We start from the raw sequence: 22,458 nt of genomic DNA, 5'->3' as shown, positions 1-22,458 counted from the left end.
TAAAGAAAGTAAGGCTCTTTTTAATTATGAAAAGATTTTTGTGCATGTTTCCCCTATCCCCAAATCCATTTTTAGATGAGTTCTATTGTAAAATGTTCAAGACTGTGAAGAAAACCAAAACCCAGAACAAAATGAACCCAAAAAAAGAGAAGACCAGGTTTTCTAAAAAATAAAATAAACCAAAGAAAAATTCCTCTAATCTACAGCAATATTTTAACTGGAAAAAGGTCCATTTTTCTCTGGTTTGTCAGTATAAAAGGTTCCTTTATTTATATATATTTAAGTTTTTAACTGCAAGTCCATCTTGCTCATCTTCTCATGTAAGGTCCATTGAGTGACTGCTTGGGCACACCAGCAGCGTTCATGTAGCTGTGATGGGAGGGGCCAGTGTACATCATGTTTCCATGAGGGTTTGGCTGCATAGGCTGCTGGGTATAGGCCTGGCTCCCCATCATCCCCATCTGCATCTGCATAGGATACTGTGCTGTCTGGTTCATGTAGGCAGGGTTACTATGGTAACTGCTGTTCATCATGGGCTGCGTCATTCGATAGCTGTTCATGGCATTCAAGGTGTTCATATTCATGGAATTGACATTATAGGCGGGGGTCGGCATCAAATTGACCCCCATGTTCATGCCACGTTGAACGGCCAATGCACGAGGGCCAGCCTGCATGGCGACCGCTGGTGGGCTGCGGCCATACAGCTGCTGCTGGTGGGCAGCTGCGGAGGGCAGCGGTGCGGACTTGGAGCGGATGGAAATGTGCCCCTTGACTGGCATCTGCCCTTGCAACCTCTGAGTGTGAGGAATGCCAATGTTGGTGGCAGACATGTTGCACTGTAGCAGAGGTGACGTGAGGTTCATGGTGGTGGATGCCAAGTTCGGGGGCGGCGTCATGGTGGCTTGTGCTTGAGGGGTCCCGGCTAATGGATGAGACGGAGCTAGCTGAGCCAGTCCTGTATTTGATAAAGAAACACTGGTTGCATAGGAAGTCACAGCAGGAGAATGGCTATAAGGCATGGCATGAGGGTCCATAATGGTGTTAGTCAGCTGTTGCAGCTTGGCTAGACTGAAGGTGGCTGACGGTTGAGAGTAGCTGCCGGCACCAAAGTCCCCTGGAATCCTCTCATAAATACTTATGTTCCCAGTGCTTCCAGACTCCGGTATCTCCATGATCATAGGTGCTGGAGTGAAACTGTTATTCATACTACACTGTGACAGCGGGGGCTGCTGCTGGGGCGGGGGCGGGGGCTGAGGCNTAGTGGTTACTGGGAGGCCTCTCCACCACACAACTCTGAGGTGACTTGATGTTGCAGTTGGTGGCAGCAGGCTGGACTCCGTTCTGCTGCATCATGCTGCAGCTGTTGCCCATGTTTGCCATTTGCTGAGTGACAACACAACTGTTCTGGGTGAGGCTGCTGGAGGAGGACAGCCCACCATAGGAGCAGCTGCTCTGGGAAGAGTTAGTCCCACAAATGCTGCCGCCCATCGTAGAATCGTAACTGCTGGGGTTCTCATAGTTTTCCGTGGTGCTCTCGATGCTGCCCAGGTCACTGAAGCCACTGTCCACCACCTGCTGAGAGTGGTCGGATACGGAAGGCACATCCATCATGGGGCTGGTCTCCATGTTCTGCATAGAGGGTGCGGACAGGGATCCTTGCTCCGGGCTGATCTGGGTGTAGCCGCTTTCGAGGGCAGGCACGTTGGGACTACTGACTGAGCGGACCGACTGGCTGGGATGAGACTGGACAGAAGATATGGGACTATTATGTTCTGAAGCGTGGCAGTCTTCCACCATCGACATCTGAGGGTCTTCCTCAGCCTGGGTGTAGCTCTGCAGGGTCTGACACGCGGCCAGAGTCTCTTCGCAGTCCTGGTAGGCTCCCTCGTGCTCGTTACTTTCTTCTTGAGTCAAAGACTGCACTGCTTGCACGGTTTCCAGATCCAGTTCACTGTGAGGAATCTCTTCCTCCTCTTTTAGCTCAATTAATTCTTCCTTAGAGTTTGAATCTTCTTCATGATCGTCCTCAGACCCTGGCATATGCTCTGATACCATGGATGTTTCATGGGAAGTCTGTTCCTCTTCAGAATCTGGCTCTGTTTCGTCTTTATCCTTTAGATTCTCCCTATTGCTCTGCATATTAGTATCTAAAAAAGACTCCTGACCACCAGGCTCCTCTTTGACATCTTCCCTAACGGGCTGCTCCTCTAGCTCTTTTTTCTTAGTCGGTTCCAGATGACCGTCATCTTCATCGTCTGCATCATGGTCTTCATTCTGGTTCGTCTCCACAGCCACTTCGTCCTCTTCCTCTTGCTCCTGCTCTTCCAGTTCCTGCTGCTCCTCCTCTGACTGCCGCTGTTCTTCCCGGGCCCGGGGCTTCTCCTCCTCCTCCTCCTCTATCTCGGGTTCTTTCGTTTCTGTCTCGGGACTGTTGCTATCCCCTGGAGACGCCGCTCTAACCTCACTGCTGGTTGTATCTTCCTCTTCTCCCTCCTCAACCTCTTCTGCTTCCACGTGCATCTCCTCCTCGTCCTTCCTTTCTTCCGTTAAAGGCAAGTCTTCTTTTGGTTCAACAGTTTCTTCATTCTCTTGAAGTTTGGGTTTACGTCCCGGTTTAGGAATGGGAACAATGGGCTCAACAATGCATTCTTGAGTAGAAACGGGTAGGATTTCCCGATTCAGCTTAAATCCTGGTTTGCGACCAGGTCTTTTCTTCCAGTGGATTGGTTTGCGGCTCTTGCCTTTGGGCCATCCCTTTTTCTTTTTCATAGGTGTGGATGTATCTGGCTCAAGCTGAGAATCCTTCACATCACATTTTCTCAAGAGAGATATTGGCTTTAGGACAGGAGTGTCTATACAGGAGGGATTAAAAAAACAAAAACAAACACATGCACACATTAAAAAAAGTTAAAGGACTTTGTATATTTTCTAGTGCCTTTTTCTGAGACCACAGGTGCAACAGAAATGATTTTATTAATTATGACACAAACTGCTGATTGCCTTCTCTTACAAGCTAAGAATCTAAAGGAGAAACCTAATTAATGACATCTCCTAAAGTCACGCAGTGAGCTGGCAGAACAACGAAAGAATCCGGGTCAACATTCTGTTACCATCCACTAGTTAAAGCCAGTTCAGGTTTATCATCACCAACTGCATGGTTTTGGAAGTTAAGCCTAAAATATTCAGTTTTATCATCTAGAAAACTGGAGATAAGCTGTGTAAAGATGCAAATACTCAAGTTATTACAACTACTTTAGAAAACTGTCTTTATTATGTAAGTTACAAATGAGCTCATTCCTATTTTGTTTTACCCCTGTTTGGAATTTATATTAGCTCTCTGGTTTTTTTAGTTTCCGTAAGTCATGACTTAAGGTAACAGCATGAGTTAATTATTCCAGGCCATGACTGAGCAATCCGACTGCTCAGTCAATGTTGTGTTTGTATGGGAACAGCTGCAAGGCATTTAGTCCCAAATAAATACTGACCTACCAAAAAAAGTTAATGACAATGATTTATTAGAAATAAATTTGAGGTTGGTATTATTTTCTCCCTATTAATTTTTTTCTATCTTAAAAGATTGCAGTAAACTACGCATAGCATAAAATGTACCATTTCAACCATGGTTAGGCATGGTGTGGCATTAAGTACCTTCACATTTCCCATTAAGTTTTAAAGGGAAGAACACGAAGGCAAGAACAGGATTTGGAAGGGAGAGTTAGGAAGGAACAGTCAGCAATAATAACTTGAAAATAAAGAATGGAAATGGTTGCATCAGAGAAAATCTGTCCAAGTCAACAAGAACTTAAACAGGGGGTACTATCTGAACTACAATGATCCAAGACAGAAATTTAGTGAAGTGCCAAATTTACACAATAAATATCTAGTTTAATATATACATCACAATAAAACTAAGAACTCAGTCATCTTATCACTATATTAAAACTATTTATTATATAAAAACAGAAGAATGGAGAAAGCAAGTTTCTACTAGACACAAAATTGAGTGAATTTATTTTTAAAAGGAGAATAAAAAAATTCAATTAGTTAATAAAAGCTATACGTCCATGAAGAGTGGACAATTAGATTTCGTCAAATTCACCCACCAAAGTGAAAAAGCTCAGTCTGACCTTACGTGGAGACAAACACTGCAGCTGCAGGCAGCACAATGCACTGGCAGGAACTTTAGGGTAGGATGTACTAGTCTGTGACCTAGCACAGTTATGAGCCCATTTCTGTATCTCTAAATGATCTTGGCTATTTCAAAAGTAAATCACTGGATTTTTAGCTATGCCATAAAACTGAACCTATTTTGAGGGATTGTTACCATTTTAATTAGAAATTTACTACTCGCAGAGAAAGGCACATTAGAGATACAATTCACATCCTGAACAGATGTGAGACAAGTCCAATTTACATGGTTTTGGATCTTAGAACCATCTTCTTAGCATGTATTCATTTAACAGTACTTATTTGAATGTCTATTTTAAGCACTCAGGACACAATAATTAGCAAAACAGGTAAGTCCACAAGAGTGTACTTTCTAGTAAAGGGCTATTACATCAAATATCTTCCTGATGCTAAGTCCAATCCACCAATTAACTAAAGATTCAGAGAATGGCTGAGAAAGGATTAGGCAAAAAAGAACAATTTCCTAACAGCAACAGAGGCAAAACTACAACCTCAGTTGAAGGGGAAACTAGAAAAAAGCTTTTTAAAAGGACAGAGGACGAAAGGAGAAAATGGGGATGAATGTAGTTGACACAAATTTTTAGAGATTATCAAGTCGTCCTTTACTTGCTTAGTGGGGTGTGTCACTTTCCAGCCTTTTTGCTGAAGGGTCTGCAGTTATCACTTGAAGCTCGTTTCCTTAAAGACACTAAAACTACCATAAGCAGTGGTTCTGTAAAACGTACCATCAGCATCATCAGACTCTTCATCGTCATCTTCATCTTTAGACTTCCTCTTAGAAGAGGATCGACACCTGAGCACATCCTGTGAGGGTAAGCGATGGAAGTACCCTCTAGAAAAGAGTTCATTTTCATCTTCTTCCTCTTCTTCCTCATCAATCTCAAACGTGGGTTCTAATCGTGGCATCGGCCTCTCAGAGTCAGAGTCTTCAAAAGGTTCATCTAATACCTCTGTAGTCTCAGAAATCGTTTCTGTAACCACACTGCTGTTGTGGTGTTTGCGCTTTCGGACTCTCCTTCTTCGGTGAAGAATTGGTTTCTATTTAGACAAGGAAGAAAGTATTTTATTTATAGTAGTGAATACTATCACTTCTATTAATAACACGATTAATAGTTTTGAAGCCTACCCGAATTTGCCAAGAGATATTCTGAATATTATTTCAGAATACTGTAGTAAGATACAATAAAGTATCATAGAAAGATGTTGGATAATTGAACAGAACTTCCTAAAAGGCATGCCCAGAGAGCAGATATTATAATTCCACTATTAGTTCAGTTAAATTTAACACCCTAGGGAATTGCCTATTTCAATACTGAATTGACACAGAAGCTAGTCCTTCAACTTCTCTTACTTCGAGAGAGAGAGAACAGAAAGGACTAAAACAAGTTTTGTCTGTCTCACAGCTCTCTGAAGATCAGCAGAACTGTTTTAAGGCTGTAAGCCATCTTCATGAATTACCTGTAGGAGTTACAGTGGAATGTAAAACTACAGAGCTGATGTGTAATTACTTGATACTGGTGAAGTATTTCCAAAGTAGTAAATCTGTTACTGGAATGTGGTGCAATGGGTACAATTTTATACTAGAGCTGATCTAATAATACCGTAAATTACACAACAGATACAACAAAATGATAAAGATGACCCACCAGAAATAATCTAATCCAATCTCTTCATTCCTCAGAGGCGAGACAGGTTACAGGACTTGCGTAAGGTCACATACCCAGTCAGTATGGAAACGGTTGTAAAATACAGTCTCTGACTCCTGGTCTGGCTCATTTCTTTAAGAACTTCAAGTACTGTGTACATGATCTCACTGCCTGTTACGATATTCTCTTTTTTACATAAGGAAACAGCACAATTTTAAAAATAGGCAATATAAGCCTGGAATGGCTGAGATATAGTCCTCATGATCACATAGAATGGCAGAGTTAGCCAGTGTTCAATTTCTCTCCACTTCAAATTTACTAGTCTGTTTAGTTGAAAGCACAATTTTCAAACTAGGTTAAACATGCCTGGCTCTGCTCTTTGGAAAAATGGCTGACTCTAGGCCTGGGACATAAAATATACAAGATGAGCCTAGACCATCTTATAGTACTAGACAGTAAGGAAGTGCTCAACCCCCCCCACCCCCAACACACACACAAAACCTTCACAATGATGAGGGTACATATTAAGTTAAAGGGGCACAGAAGTGAAGACTCCTATGGCCAAAGCTGGAAGAATGTGAACAAGTTAAATAAATAGTATCACTGGTTTACAACTCAAAGTATAAAGTGAATATCTGAGTCCATGCTGACATAAATAAATGCTTGAATAAATAAGCAGATGAGGAAGGATGGATAAATCTTAAGCAGAACTCCTATGGAATAGAGTACAATTCTCCATATCTTAAAGTGTGGGCTGTAGGCAGCACTACCTTCCAAAAAGTACAGTATGGGAAAGGGGAACAAAGAAGTCACTTTACAGTACAGAAACCTGACACACACAACCTTAAACCTGGTGATCGAGACTAACATCAACAGTGGTAAGTCATATTGATATTAATACTCTTGTGTTTGCTGTGTGCGTGTGTATACATACATACATACATATCAGACACCCTTTGTATGATAAAGAGTGACACTTTCCCTCTGTGGTCTTCTTCCCCAAAACATAGGACCCTATTCTAGTATCATGAGGGACATCTAAAATACCTAGCCAGTACTCGTCAAACTGTCAAAGTTGTCAAAATCAAGGAGTCTGAGGAACTGTTTCACCCAAGAGGGGCCAAAGACACTAAATGTAATGATTACTAATGTAACGTGGTGTGCTACATGAGATCCTGGAAGAGAAGAACGTAAGGGAAAACTGAAGAAATCTAAATAAAGTATGGTTCTAGTTAATAAAATATTGGCTCACTATTTGTGACAAATGTACTATACCAACGTAAGAGGTTAATAATAGGGGAAACTGGGTGTAAGGAATGTGGGAACTCTCTGTACTTTCTTTGCAATAATTGCATAAATCTAAAACTGTTCTAAAATTAAAAACTTATATTTTTATATATAGCCCTACTTTTTTTTCCCCCATAAGGTTCTGCTAAGGAAAGGAACAATTTCACTGCTTTGGATGGAAGCTGTCACCCTGCTACTACAGGGTGGCTCATCCAAGTTGCTGAGCTCAGTGGGGCTGGCTTATGGAAATGCTTAAAGTTCCCCCCATAGCCTGGGGGTAGTTCTGGTGTACAGTTTACCAGAACTCATTGTCATCCTCACATCACATTTATAAACTGGTTTCATTCAAACTCTGCAAGATGATGAAACAGAACGGAGAACATATTTTCAGAACCAGGTTAGGTCAAACCACTGGAAGAAAGAAGGTGGAGACAGAGACCGGACAAGAGAGCCCAGGGAAAAAGTCCCACTCAAGACGAAAGGCCTCACTCAGAGCATCCCTGACACAGGACACTGCTGTCCATCAAACTGTCAAATACTTTTCTCCTTTTCTAACATAAACATTTCTGATATATACATGCTTTTAAAATATTTTATAAATTCCTAAAAGTCATAATTAGAACATCAAACCAGCAAGCTGAAAAACAGTTTGTCAGGCCTTAACTAAGCTTATGACGTTTATTTATTTGATGTTATATACACATTTCAAATGAACCAAAGAAACCATACACACATTCCAAACGTTCATTGGGAATATCACAAGCTACAATATACTGAGGCGTAAAGTCTAAAAAATAACACACTAAGAATTTCTATATTTACTTTTTCAGAGCTCTGGGATAGACAAATGTATCTAGTAAGCTGCAACTGGGGAAAGAACAGACACGTCGAAGAAAACGGGTCAAAAGAAAAGACTTACCTTTCTCTTCAACGTGGGCTTTGTAAGAATTGGTGGGGAGCTGGAGCGAGGACTTTCTGGCTCTTCCTCCTCCTCGCTACTCTCACTGAAGCCTCTGAGGAGAGCCCTGTCACCGTCACTATAGCGACGGGGCAGTCTCTCGTTGCCTTCCGGTAACCTACACTTCAGTGCTTCAGGGCTCTTCTTTAGCTGTCCCCGCCAGAGCTCCACCCCCTCACTTAGTCTTCTTTTGGGAATGTCTGGCTTCCCATCCTGGCTTGGCTGCTCCTGAGAGGCTGCTGACTGCTCCTCACTTTCAGTATATTGTTCTTGGGAGGTTTCTGACTTTTCCTCACACTCTCCATATTGTTCCTGAGGAGCTGATGTCTCTTCCAAGAGCAGTTTAGAATCTTTATCACCAAAACGTTCCTGGGTTTTTCTGTTCTTCCTTCCCCAACGGCCTCTCCGAGGTGGTTGATTATTTGCAGGAAGACTATCACGGGGAAGGACTTGTTTGTTCGGACGTGTAGAACTAGCTGGTGCCATGACTTCGGGTTTCTTCTCACTTTCTACTGAAGAGTAAGAATCTTGTTCTTTGTTCTCCTGAGATGCAGACTTTCCCACCTGATTTTAGAAAACAAAACCATGCTGGTTAATTTTTCAGCCTTCCTTAGTTATATCTCCTATTTGACCGCTTAAATACAGAGATAAGAAAACAAAGCTTTAAAAAAGAAAAGTATTATCTAATAGCTATCATGAATATTTCTCATGTGTTAGGCATTGCTTTAAATGCTTTATAAGATTCATGAATCCTTACAACAATTGTATGAAGTGTTATTACAGCCTCACTTTGCAAATGAGGTAACCGAGGCACAAAAAATATGTCACTCGCCTTAGGACATGTGATAGCAAATGTAGAAGCCAGGATATAAAACCAGGCAGTCTGACCCAAGAGTTAGTGCTCTTAACCACTATGTAATCCCACCTTCAATAAACAAAGTGAACAGCATTGTTCTTATAAATGTTAAATGGTATAATTTACAAAATTTCTCAGAAATAAAAATTTATAAACGGAAGGGAGATGGCTCTGGGGCATGGGCAAGAGAAAAGGGGTGTTTGAAAAAAATGAAAGAAAATTTCTGTAATTATTTTGATTTATTTTTATTCTGAATATTTAATTTCATTTTGAAAATTAAATTACATTAAACAGGGGCATGAAATTGCTTACGTTTATCAAAGGAGGACATAGATTTTTAAAGGAAGAAAGCACGGCTTAAAAAAAAAAAGAACAGAGAAAGGTATGCATCACATGATGAAAAATACTGAAAACTATACAATGTCATATAGTCCCTCTTTAATGGCTAAAGACATCTGTGTACCCACTGAACTGTTTAGTGCTCTATTAGAAAACATACACATGTTTACATTATTTTCTTAATGTTGTAAGGAAAAAGTACCTTCATTTGTTTTAACAACGGTCAGCATTAAATTCAGATTCGTCAATTAGTACACAGCTTAAGAGTTAGCTGTTTATCAGCGCCCTGGTAAGAAATATTTAGTCCCACGTAACACATTATTACAAATTTGAAGGTCTCCTAACGATCTAAGGCTTAAAAACATACAATTTAAGTAAACAAAACCCAGTCTTCTTAAAATCTCTATCACTGAAATCATCTCTGAAATTCTAATGTGAATTGACTGTTTTGGTTTAGGATATCATAACACATATCACAAATACTCATGAAAACCAAAAATAGAGCCTTCTGTCAAAAATAGAGACTACTCATGCCCTTACACTCGTCTCTAATTCTCTTTCCTGGCACTGCGGCTCTTCATTTTCTCCTTCCTCAGCCTCCTCTTCTTCCTCCTCTGAGACCACAGAATTGGAGACTATGACAGGGGTCCAGCGCAAACATTCTGGATCTACATCTACGGGCCGCAAATTCAGCTGAAGCTTTGCCATGTGATCCTGGATAAGTTTTTCCCGGCGGATTATCACAAATCTGGAACCAGAGCAAAGTTTATAGCAATCAACAATGTACAAAGAGTACCTAACAATGAATATGGAGCTAGAAAACCTGGAGATGATGATAAATGCTTCAAAAATAGCTTGCTTGGGAGGATGAAATACAGAACTATGCCACCACATGAGATAGCTAACAAAGTTGGACAGATACTTCATACTCAACAATAGCAATGGGTTTGGTTATTGTAACCATTCACTGTCTCACACTTCCCAGCTCTGGAAGTTCTGCTACTCTCCTGTACTCTATCCTATTCTCCATCTTTCTAGACCAATGCTTCCTTCCTTTCGCTGTGATCTTTCCCAAACACTCTAGATAAGAGTGAGCTGACTTTCCCTTACCGTGTATTTTATTTTGTACCACATATAATGGAAATAAGTCATGGATATATATTTTATTTCTAAAGTTGTTCTCATACTGTGAAGGTGATCCCAACATTAGAAAAGAAAAAATTCAGTAGCTTAGGTCCAAAAGTTAGAAGGAAGACTGGAAAAAACAATTTTAAAAAAGATATGGTCAATAGTATCAAATATCATAGAAAGGAAAATGTCATTTCAGGATTACCAAATGTACCGTTTATATTAGTTTAAGCCCGTTCATTGATATCTGGCTGCCTGACTCAAAAACTTCCACCTGATTACCTTTTGAAAGTATAACAAAGGGATGTAATACTCACTGGTCACTACGGAAGTCCAGCATTCGTAGGTGGTGGAGTGTGGAAGTAATGTCTTGAGGGCAGATACCTGTCAACTTGCTTAACTTTTTAATGCTGATTTGCTTGTCATTTTGGTGATAAAGGCACTCCAATATTACACTTTTCCAATAGGCCATGTAGGAAAGACGACCTAGATCGGATAATGGTTTCTCTGGAGACCCTGCTTGGCCTTCACGCTTTGATAACAAATAACCTAAAGAAACCCCCAAATCACAAATATGTCAGAGAGCCTAGAATAGGCTAATTCACCAAAATAACAATCCCCTCTTCCACAACCAATCTAAGTAGTATAGGCAATATAATTTCAAAAGTAAATTCCTTCAAGAAAAAGAACAAATTGAAAAATTACTTCAACACAAATTTGCACAAGATGATGTAATTTGTACATACTAAACATTACGTTAGTATTACTTTGCCTATATTTGCTTTAAACCACATTGTTAAATATTCAAGCTGGTAAAAAAAAAAATTATACGACCTCATATTAATTGGCTGCATAAGATTAGGCAATAATGCTCTTTATATTATAGGGGAACCACCCTTGCACATTTTATTTGGACCACCAGATGGCAACAGCGATACCTGAATTGTTGAACAATACAAAAGGATGCCTTAGTTTTTAAGTAATTCTAGCTATTAAAATAGATTATGGTTCTTCTAGAAGTGAATTAGATCACAATTCCTCACTTCAGCCAAAGCTCTCCTCTCCACCACCCTATTTCTTGATAAGTGAGGATGTCGCTGTGGGGCTGTCACTGTGAGGGTATGGTGGTATTGTCCTCCTGTTTAGAGCATGACTCTCAAGAACAGGAAAAGAAAGCCATAAGTTCTAAGAAAAAGTATCAAAAATGGAGATGGCAGAAGAAATATAGTTTTTTGTCATCAAAGAAAACTTTATTAAAGGCAATCTATGAATGGTAATGTGGAAAATAGGTTACATTAGGAAAAGCCAATTAGTGTAATCTTCGACTATTGTTTATCTGAAAAATATAACAAGTTTCCCCTTAAACTTGCTATTTAATGGCATAACACATCCAAACATGAGTTCTATTTCAAAACAACATATTGATGGGGCGCCTGGGTGGCTTAGTCGGTTAAGCGTCCGACTTTCACTTAGGTCATGATCTCGCGGTTCGTGGGTTCGAGCCCTGCGTCGGGCTCTGTGCTGACTGCCAGCTCAGAGCCTGGAGCCTGTTACAGAGTCTGTGACTCCCTCTCTCTCTGACCCTCCCCTGCTCACGCTGTCTCTCTCTCTCTCTCCTAGAAATAAATAAAAATATTTAAAAAAAACAACAACATTGATATAAAGGAAATAATCTGAGTTATATTCTCTACTACTAATCCAAAAAGGCCAAGAAAATGTACAAGATAATCAGTAGCACATATTTCCAGTAAAATATGGTCAAGTGTACAGCCTGAGGCCAAGTGGAATAAGCTATGCTGGTCCATCGTGAGAATTACCTTCTTCACACTGGGGATAGAATTGTCTGGTACTCAGAAGAACAGCTGTATCAAAATATCCCCTCAAAAATCACTATTTTATAATCAATATACTATTTATTGTAAACATATATTTACTTTCTAAGCAAGACTACCAACATGTTCCACAATGACTTTTTTCAGAACTGTTCCTTTCCATTTTTAAGTCAGATTAAATTATTTTCTATATCATTTATTTTTAAGATTTTCAAAGGTGCATTGCATACTTTAACCACTAGGTAGAGCCTGTAACTAAAAAATGATGTACACATTTTCCCAGATAACTGGGTAACAAAGATAAGGCAAGTGCTGTACTTTACTGTACTAATAAGTATTTATACAATGTGTTTATTAGTACTGTTGTGAGTTAGAATTAGCGTAAAACTCAGTTCCACTGTAAGTTAACCGTTGAAAATTAAAAGTATTTGTAAAAGATCACACAGAAGTTAGTATTCAGCATAGGCTATTTTAAAATACTTCATGTCCAATCCAAAAAAAAATCATGACTTTAGGTTTTAAAGTCCCATAGAGCAGTATGACAAAAAGATACTAGCAACCAATAAATCATCTGCAATTTCTTTAAAAATATATACAGAAGGTCCACAAGAAGAGATAATGAGAAATTATATTATTATAATCCTTACTGAAATCGATGAGAAACCTGCCATAGCCCTTACGCTGGTACTGGGGAAGAATCATTATACAGGAAACGTTGTACTTCTGCTGGCAGTGCTTTTCCTGGTAAAGACAGTTTTAAAACAACACGCTAGTAAGACTGAATAGTAATGCTAATTATTAAGAAACAAAGACTAACAACCAAAACCACAGCCCTACTCCTTTGAGAACAGCATGCGCATCAAGGAAAAACTACCCCACTGGGAGGAGACAGGACAATGTTAAGTCAATGCCATTACCCACAAAGCAACCATCCCAGGAGAATAAAAATATAAAATTATGCCATCCAACACGATCTGTAACTCAAAAACAGTATGCCATTGCCTAAGATGAACAGAGGAATCTGAGTCCCAGTCAATCTGCAGAGCTACAAAGGATGAGTCGATGCGACACTCCGGAAATGGGAAAATTCATCAACTATTTCCCAGATTCTTTTATGTCCTGCTCTGGTGCTACATAGGGCAGTCCCATCTCCCCATCAGGTGTACCTAACTTTACAAAAATAACCCCAAAATGTTCCATACAACCACTTTTAAAAATCAGGCAATATACATAAAATTATATTTAACTTCTGAAATAGCCAACAGAAAGCTGGTACTTTCCACTTAACCATTTCATACACTTAGATTTTACCACAGGCCAGCTTAAATAAAAGTATATCTTTTATGTTGTTTGACTAGAAAAAAACCCTTTTGTTCTCCTCAAAAGAACGGAAGACTATAGGAAGGGAAGAAAACATCCTTTAATAAAAAGGGGTTATTCTTATTTCTGTGCTTCAAATTTAAACTAGGAAGAGCAGACTTAAACCGAGAAAGAGCTCAAAGAGGTAATGACTGTTTATTTCACAAGTTCTATCTATTATTATCATGGGACTGGAAATCATTTTAAAACTCTTCCCCTAGAGGTTAACCGGCAGCTCAGTTCCTAGGAGAGTACAGTCTGTTGAATGTTACTAGGCACTGTCTAGCACTTGGTAAGTTTCTAAATGTTCCTTCTATTTTCCTTTCCAAAAGTTAGATGATGCCCAGAAGGTGCTGCACTGTGGCGTGTCCTAGTGAGAACTGACAAAGATGCTTCAGATTTCCATGTGAATTCAAACACATTTTAAGCTGATATACTTACTTTAGAGAAGTAGCCAACAAGGTGGCAGCCCTTGACATCATTCTGTGTTAGTACATAAAAAAGAAATGGCTCCACATCATAATAGAGTGTTTTGTGGTCAAGAAACAACTTTGCCAAGAGACATAGGTTCTGACAATAAATGGTACTCACATTCCCATCAACCTAGAGGAAAATAATAGAACAAAATGGTCAGTAAAGTGGCTCTTTAGTTCTAGAACAATAACACACATCACTTACAAATACCTGTGTGTATCCACAGTCCAGCCTAAGAGAGCTGTCAGTGATTGGAACCTGGAGGCTATCCTCTGAAACAGCAGAACTATGGTACCTGCCGTTGTTAAGACAACTAAATCTATAAAGTACTGCATTTCAACAAAGTATGAATAGCTAGACAAGGAGATGATGGCCCTTTTAAAAACAGCACGTTTTGCTTTTATAACAAGATTGGTTGCAGTAATCCTTCAGATAGCAAGCTGATCTGATTCATTTTTTAAAGTAATTCAACAAAAGATCTAAAAGCAGCCTCTTCTGAAACACATTTGTTAAGTAAAACAGGGTACAGTGATAGTCCAATCTATGCTGGCAGCCAGGAGCAATGCAGTCTGGCCACCAGCATCAGATTTTCCCTGAAATAAAGCTACTTTCAGGAATATGAACTACTGCCAAAGGCACCAAGCAGGTTCCCTAGGTAGCAAGCTGGCAAATGGGAGATTTCTTGGAATCAGGTTGGTCAAAATCAGAAGCACCACTGTGTGTTTCTTCTGATACGCCCCTGGGTTGTTGGAGCTTTGAGAGCTTGCTCTTCTACACAAACGCCAACGGATGCCCATACTAAACCCTAAGGCGTCGATATTTCAGGATAGAAACTTCAACAATTTAAGTAACTTAATATTACTTCTTTTAAGATATACAGCAATATATGCTTAAGGTGAGAAGCACCTTGCTCTTGGGTATTGTAGACCACACCCTTCTTCCTCCCCCCAGGGTGAAGAGCTCCACTACTGCTCACCTAAAATGAAGATGCAGGGAAAATCAAGAAAGCTGGAGACTGAGTGACCCCCACAATCTGAAATTCTATCATCACAGTAATGAACAAAACGGAGCACATGGCAGGTACTCAATAATACCTGGCAATAACACCAGAGAACTGAGGTTCTAGAAATTAAAACCCCATGACTAACAACACAGAATCACAGAGACAGTCTAAGTTATATCATCATGATGAAGTAAGAAATATATATTTTTATAACTTTATAAAATAAGATTTACTACAGTTATTAAATATCTCTACCAAATACTCCTTTCAGTGGAACAGAAATTCTTTCATTTAAATACCATTAATTCATAGATTCTAAGACACAACTTTATCACATCTAAACATAAAAAATCAGTTGGTGTTTTACAATCAAATGAAATCCTGAAATACAGAATAGTTTATTCTAAGATCAAGCTTGTGACCCCGGTACAATTTGGATGGCCTAATTCTGCTTCTCATATAGCTGGATATCAGACTCAAGAGTGAGTACAACAGTGAAATAACATTTCAAGAAAGACAAGTACAATTAGATACAGTATAGGTGGTACTGCATTTCAAATGATAGGGAGGCAACTGTAAAACATCTACTTTACCTCAAAGACAGAAATATTATTTTTTCTGTAAATCTCATTGGCAGGAGGATGGAACCAACCACATTTCTTCATGTGCTGCTGCAGAATAGTTCTACTTTTCATGTATTTTAGACAGAATTCACAAAGATACAATTTAGGCAGCCTGTAAATAATAATTAAACAAAGAAAGACAGGGCTTTTTATAAGATTGTACACTTTCACAGCCATTCTTTTTTTGACTCTCACTGCTACTCAAGTAAAAAGGTGGAGAATGTATGGTCAACCCCATTAATCAAGAGAGAAAACAAACTGAAGATAAAATTAATTTGGTTAACAGCATCCAAATAATTAACAGCAGGAGGGCAAGGGCAAGAAGATAGCAAATTCAGTGCTCTTCTTATTAAATTAATACTTCCCAGTCTTTTTCAAAGTTACCCACCTGGCACACAATGAAAAGCTCATATTCTCCCCTCCTTGATAACCTCTAATAAGTAGAAAATAAAGTCTACCTTCAGAACACACCAATAAGTAAAGAAGACTTTGTCAAGCTATATATTTTCTTTCTTCCTTTATTTGGTCATTCATTTTATTTTTCAAGAAAATACATATTTGTTAAATACCACTGACCCCTGAACAACATGGGTTTGAACTGCATGAGTCCACTTATAGGTGGATTTTTCTTGGTAAATACAGTACAGTACTATAAATGTATCTTCTTTATGATTTTCTTAACATTTTCTTCTCTCTAGCATACTTTATTGTAAGAATATAGTATGTGGTGCATTTAACACAAAATATGTGTCAACTGACTGTTTATACTATCAGTAAGGCTTCTGGTTAAGAGTAAGCTATTAGTAGTTAAGTTTTTTTGGGAGACAAAGGTTATAGATGAATTTCTGACTGCACAGAGGGTCAGGACCCCTAACTGGAGTACTATTCAAGGGTCAACTGTACTACAGTGTGTCAGGCCTGTGCTAAGAAAGTGCACTAGGGTCAGAGTGCTGAATAAAATGGATATAGGCTGGGTATTATAAAAGCAGATTTTATATCATCTTTTTAAGTAGAAAATTATAATAATGAATATGTTTTTTCAAGTTAGGACATACCGCACTACCTCCTTCCTTCCGAAACTCCTGAAATTCTGGCTAAATATCACATTAAATCTTGCAACTTAAAAGTCTATTATTCGACAAGTGAAACAAAAGTTCAAATTACTCTTTCAGATATTCTGGTATTAATTTGTATTTATACAACAGTATTGCTATTTTAGCAATGATTTAACAGGACTTCTTTACAATGTCTCTTTTATGAGGAGCTAGGCAATAAAGTGATTGGATCAGTTCATAAAATAATAGAAGGAATATAACTTAAAATTGTATACCTAGTTTTAGTCTAATCCAGAAGGCCACATGCTTCTTCTACTATAAAATACACATCTCATTTATCCTCAGCACGGAGACTTCTCTGCATCTTGAACTGTTTCCAGAACTGGTCATGACTTAGTAATTAGAGATTTGATACTATCTTTAAAAACTACATATACAAGGGGACGGCCTGGGTGGCTCAGTTGGTTAAGCATCTGACTTTGGCTCAGGTCATGATCTCACGGTCTGTGGGTTCAAGCCCCGCGTTGGGCTCTGTGCTAGCTCGGAGCCTGGAGCCTGTTTCAGATTCTCTCTCTCTCTCTCTCTCTCTCTCTCTGTGCTAGCTCGGAGCCTGGAGCCTGTTTCAGATTCTCTCTCTCTCTCAGAAATAAATAAAACATTAAAAAAAAAAAACTACATATACAAAAATGCTGGATATGATGACAAAATACATAATCCAAACAAATTACTGTATTTTCTCTCAAGTATTGAGGCTGAAGGAAATTTTAATAAACTTTTTAATTTAGTTGCTATCGGTTTGGAATATGATTTAAAAAGATTACACTGGAGTTAAAGAAAAAAGATTAACACACAGAAACTTGTTAAAGTGTCAAGACCACACTATTTTTTCAAGTACCTCTTTGGAAGCCACTTTTTTTAAAAAAAATTATTTTATTAAAAAACATTTTTTAACATTTTTATTCATTTTTGAAGACAGAGACAAAGTGTGAGCGGGGGACGGGCAGAGAGAGAGAGAGAGAGAGAGAGAGAGAGAGAGAATCTAAAGCAGACTCCAGGTTCTGAACTGTCAGCACAAAGCCCAATGCAGGGCTTGAACCCACCAACCATGAGATCATGACCTAAGCCGAAGTCAACCACTTAACGGAGTGAGCTACCCAGGTGCCCCAGGAGGCCACTTTTAAAACATAATTATGCTTTATCTGAAAACATCTAACATTGAACTAAATAGACCTTTGTCAAGGAGTATTTATGGAATACTAGTCCTGTATGTAATAAGTGTTTTATCCTCAAATAAGGGTGAAAACAGCCATTCAGTGCACTAAAAGCTTCCAGGGAACTATTTTGGTATATTTCTAAGTGTCTACAATATCTAATACTATCTTCTAGAATCTCTCATATTAGACAAACCAATAAACTTGAAATTATATCATTAATACAAAAGTCATTCCAAATAAAGTACTGAGTAAAACAAGTAACTGACATTATAAACTGAAGTCAAGAAACAGGAACCAAGGGCATGAATAGGGTTTCCTAGGCAACTTTGCTTATTTCCTTTGCATGTTGCTTCAAACTCCACTACTCAGAGAAGGAAGGGCAGTGAGAGAGATGGCTCCCCTCCCCCTTTTTTAATGTTTACTTATTTTGAGAGAGGGGGAGAGAGAGAGAGCAAAAGAGGGGAAGGGCAGAGAGAGGGAGTGAGAGAATCCCAAGCAGGCTTCACGCTTTTACCACAGAGGCCAATGCAGGACTTGATTTCATGGTTCATAAGATCATAACCTGAGCCAAAATAAGAGTTGATGCTTAACCAACTAAGACACCCCGGTGCCCTGAGTTTTCTCCTTCCTTACCAACCAGAACCAGAAAAATCAATCAATCAATCAATCAATCACAAAACAAAATGGCCTCAATTATAAATTTCATCATCTGATGTGGGCACTACATATCCTGAGTCTCAGAGCTGACCCACAACTGCCAGACTGTTTTACTGAATATGTGGATTTTGAGTAATTTCTTCTTAAAAAGGACGGTGGAAGGAAATTCTCCCTATGTAATTAATGGCGGCATCCTCCTTCCAACCACTCTACCGCTTACCTTTATTTACCTGTGCTAAATTCTCAATGAGCAATTTTAACTTGTTCCAACATGAAGATATAGAAGAATCCATGAATACAACAGTTTCACTCTGAGAGCTAAATATTACAACTAAATATTCCCTACAATGTGAATCTGAGAAACACAGACAAAATCCTGGGGAAAAAAGGAAGGGGGAGAAGAGTGACAGACAACTAAAGTTTCTAGATTATGCTAAAGATAAATGTCAACTTTAAAAAGCATCCAATTTGACTTTTAGATCTTGGTACAGAGACATGAACATAAAATACAGCTTATTTCCTATGAAAGAAGGTCCTATTTTTAAAATTCTTATAGTAAGCAAGTTCAAGAAAACACAAGAAGCAATGAAACCTGTAAGAAAAGTACTGCCAAGTCTTATCTGGTGAATTGTAAGTTCATGCTATTTCCTTGGAATAGCAAGATGTATGACATCTTCTTGATTAAAAAAAAACTTTAGCAAATTTTAATATCTGAAAAATAACAAAGTAAAAGCAAGTATCATAATCTACTTTACTCCAACTCAGCTCTTGCTGAAAACATTTTAAAAGCCTCTTACTTTATTATAACCAAGCCCACTGGGATGACACTGTTAGTCTAAAGGGAATCATCTGATAATAAAACATTTTGTTTTTCCAGGAGTTTTAACAGTATAAATGGCTAAAGTTTCCTTGTTAAAAAAAAATGTATCATACAGAAAGAACATGATATCACATGAAATGAAGTAGTCATAGAGAGTATGAATATTCTTAGCCCTAAAGAATACTGCTGGGTGTTGCTTTTTGTCATTGTCTTCCTGACAGCACTTACACCTTGACTATCAAATAGGTATATGGTCGCCTAGATCAGCTCCATCATGGGGTGTAGCCTCCATACCTAAAGTTTATTCTAAAGTCAGCCACTCTGCTGACACCCTCACCTGTGAAGTTAGGATGAAACTGCAGCTCTATGTGCTTTAGAAACATTGCTTCCCTTACTTCAAGGATGATACAAATATTCTTCTCAGGAATTCCTACAGTATCTTCTCAGCTTCTGAACAGTGCCTGATAGTAGTAATTTGTGTCGCCTTTAAAGTAGGTCCATTGTAGTAAAATTTTAATAAAAATTCTATCAACTATTACTTAAACCAAAGATTATGGTACAAGCCATGTGAGATCAAGGTAGACACAGATGCTATATGGAGCACTGCAAACTCTGTGGTTAAGCTCATATGGCTACGTGGTAAGAGGAAAGTGAGATTAAATCCTGACTCTGCCACTTGGAAACTGCATGGTCTTAAGTACGTTTGTTGGGCCTTGGTCTGGAAAATGAAGAGAGTAATAGCCACCTCTGTACAGAATTATTCCAGAGATATTTAGGCCAGTACCAAGCTCAATAATGGTAACTAAAGATACTATTAATTTATGATTAATACTATGAATAATTTTATTCTCCTTTCATTCATTTTATTTCGTCATTTAACAGTCACCCAAAGACCTTAAGGATGTTGGTCTTTAGTAACCTGGGCTGTACATAATCTATGCATGAACTCAAGTCAGGAAGAGGATCAAAAGGGACAGGAAACTTCCTAAGCTATTCAATTATGTAGAACCCATCCCCTAGGATTTTAATGATCTTATTGTAAAAACATTATTATAAAGTAAGTTCTACACAGCTCGGGAGTAGAGGAGACCTCATGATCAGTCACTCTTGCCGACAGCCTATCCATGTCACGTTTCATTGGCAGAGTGGATTCTCCAGGAACCTGTCTGCCACGTATGAGCATCACACACCCTGCTGGAGAAACTCAGGGTTAAAACTCTGGTTTATACTATTCAATGTCTAAGGCTTAATCATACTGCTCCATATAAAGTAGCATTACTGCTTTCCTGTTGCTGTTTTATTTTATTTTGTTTTGAAGTCAGGGATACAAGATTACTTCATACATAATCCACACACAAATATCTGGATGTCACAGGAAATAACACGTAATCCCACTTCCCAAAGAATTTCCTTTTGGAATTGTTTCTTTTTTTCCTTTTTCTTTTTTTTAAGTTTATTTACTTATTTTGAGAGAGGAAGAGAGTGAGAGAGAACCCCAAGCAGGCTCCACACCATCAGCTCAGAGCCCAAAATGGTGCTCAAACTGTGAAACCATGACCTGAGCTGAAACCAAGAGTCAGATACTTAACCGACTGAGCTATCCAGGTGCCCTGAGATCTTTTCTTTTTCATTTACCCCAAGTGTTCTGTTTTGGCATGCATTGGGATTTTGAATTTTATAGTAAGTTCTTAAACCCTTTAATAATGAGAAGACAACTTAGAATTTAGGAAAGAATAGTAAATAGTCATTAACAATGTAAGGATATAGGTTTATTACTTGGAAAACATAAGATCTCTAAACATTTTAGCCAAACTCAATTTTAATAGAACTTAGAAGTAAAACAAGCTTAAACTCATTTAAATTAGATATATGTATTTTTTAAATGTAACTAAGATAATTATGAACAGAGAAAAAGTCATTATTACTAAAAACCTATTAAACTACAGAATATTTTCTGGGAACACAACACAATGAATAAGGAAATGTACAGAAAATGTCTAAAATTTTATTTAAGAAAGTTGATAAATTTTACAGTTCTTATCCCACTGCTGCCTTCTGCTATGATTCCTACTTACTGGTTATTTGGTTTTCTGCTGGCAATGCTTATTAAGAATAAGCCAAAAACCAATCCCCTCAAATCTGATTAAGAAATCAGGTTCTAGTGACAATCTTATCAAAATAAAAAGCAACATTTTTAATGAAAGCTTTTCATCTCATGGTTCCATTCTAGTTATTCTCTTAAAAGTAAGCTGAGGTAGGGACACCTGAGTGGCTCAGTCGGTTGGGTGGCCGACTTTGGCTCAGGTCATGATCTCGCTGTTTGTTGAGTTTGAGCCCCGCGTTGGGCCCTGTGCTGACAGCTCGGATCCTGGGGCCTGCTTTGGATTGTGTATCTCCCTCTCTCTCGGCCCTTCCCCTCCTCTCTCTCTCTCTCTCTCTCTCTCGGCCCTTCCCCTCCCCTCTCTCTCTCTCTCTCAAAAATAAATAAATAAGTGCTGAGGCTGGCTCTCTAGTCCCATTTCTGAGTCAGTGTCCTCTCCTCCCCTTGGAGTATGAGAGTCAAGGTGCCTATGGTTTCAATCTATCTGCACCACAATCTGCAACAGCTGACATGCGTGCACACTGAACAACTTTGTTGTCTAAGTTGAGCGTGTTTTGATTTGAATAGCTTGCAAAGAGCTCACTAAATAAATAATAATAATTATTTAAACCTGATGAAGAAATTCATTCCTCAGCATATTTCTTATTGATCCTGTAATTCTCTGGCTATCCCATAATCCTGAGGAACTGTCTTGAGTACCTGAGTTCTGTCGGTAGTTGAGGAATTTCCTGCCCTCTTTTAACATATATAAATATAAATACATAACCACCAATAAACATAATTTAATATTCTATTAACAAATACACAAAATGCTGCCTTAAAGTTCTAACATAGTGTTCGGGGCTAACTGATCCTACAATAACTGGCTCTCAATGGCTGCTTATGAATTTGTATGTTAGTTTCCTAAAGTTTTGCTTT

General features: G+C 38.6%; 1 protein-coding gene and 1 long non-coding RNA gene across 2 annotated transcripts in view; one reads left to right on the top strand and one right to left on the bottom strand.

Annotated features, from left to right (window-relative positions):
* Positions 1-243: 243 nt before the first annotated feature.
* The window catches only part of KAT6A (lysine acetyltransferase 6A), a 99,507-nt gene continuing 77,292 nt past the window's right edge, over positions 244-22,458 (bottom strand). Inside the window, 9 exon segments of the mRNA XM_077773114.1 lie at positions 244-1,260; positions 1,262-2,852; positions 4,914-5,226; positions 8,041-8,643; positions 9,815-10,022; positions 10,720-10,951; positions 12,882-12,975; positions 14,035-14,196; positions 15,664-15,805. Of these exon segments, the coding sequence (XP_077629240.1) occupies positions 309-1,260; positions 1,262-2,852; positions 4,914-5,226; positions 8,041-8,643; positions 9,815-10,022; positions 10,720-10,951; positions 12,882-12,975; positions 14,035-14,196; positions 15,664-15,805 (4,297 nt within the window). The 3' untranslated portion in view covers positions 244-308.
* The window catches only part of LOC144239113 (uncharacterized), a 52,579-nt gene continuing 38,663 nt past the window's right edge, over positions 8,543-22,458 (top strand). The window contains exons 1-2 of the long non-coding RNA XR_013337317.1: positions 8,543-8,598; positions 15,019-15,147. This is a non-coding gene — a long non-coding RNA (uncharacterized LOC144239113). The remainder of the gene's footprint in view (positions 8,599-15,018; positions 15,148-22,458) is intronic.

This window comes from Crocuta crocuta, unplaced genomic scaffold, assembly GCF_008692635.1.
Source record: "Crocuta crocuta isolate KB4526 unplaced genomic scaffold, BGI_CrCroc_1.0 scaffold177, whole genome shotgun sequence".
Classification (NCBI taxonomy): domain Eukaryota; kingdom Metazoa; phylum Chordata; class Mammalia; order Carnivora; family Hyaenidae; genus Crocuta; species Crocuta crocuta.
This window is presented reverse-complemented; position numbering and strand designations above follow the sequence as displayed.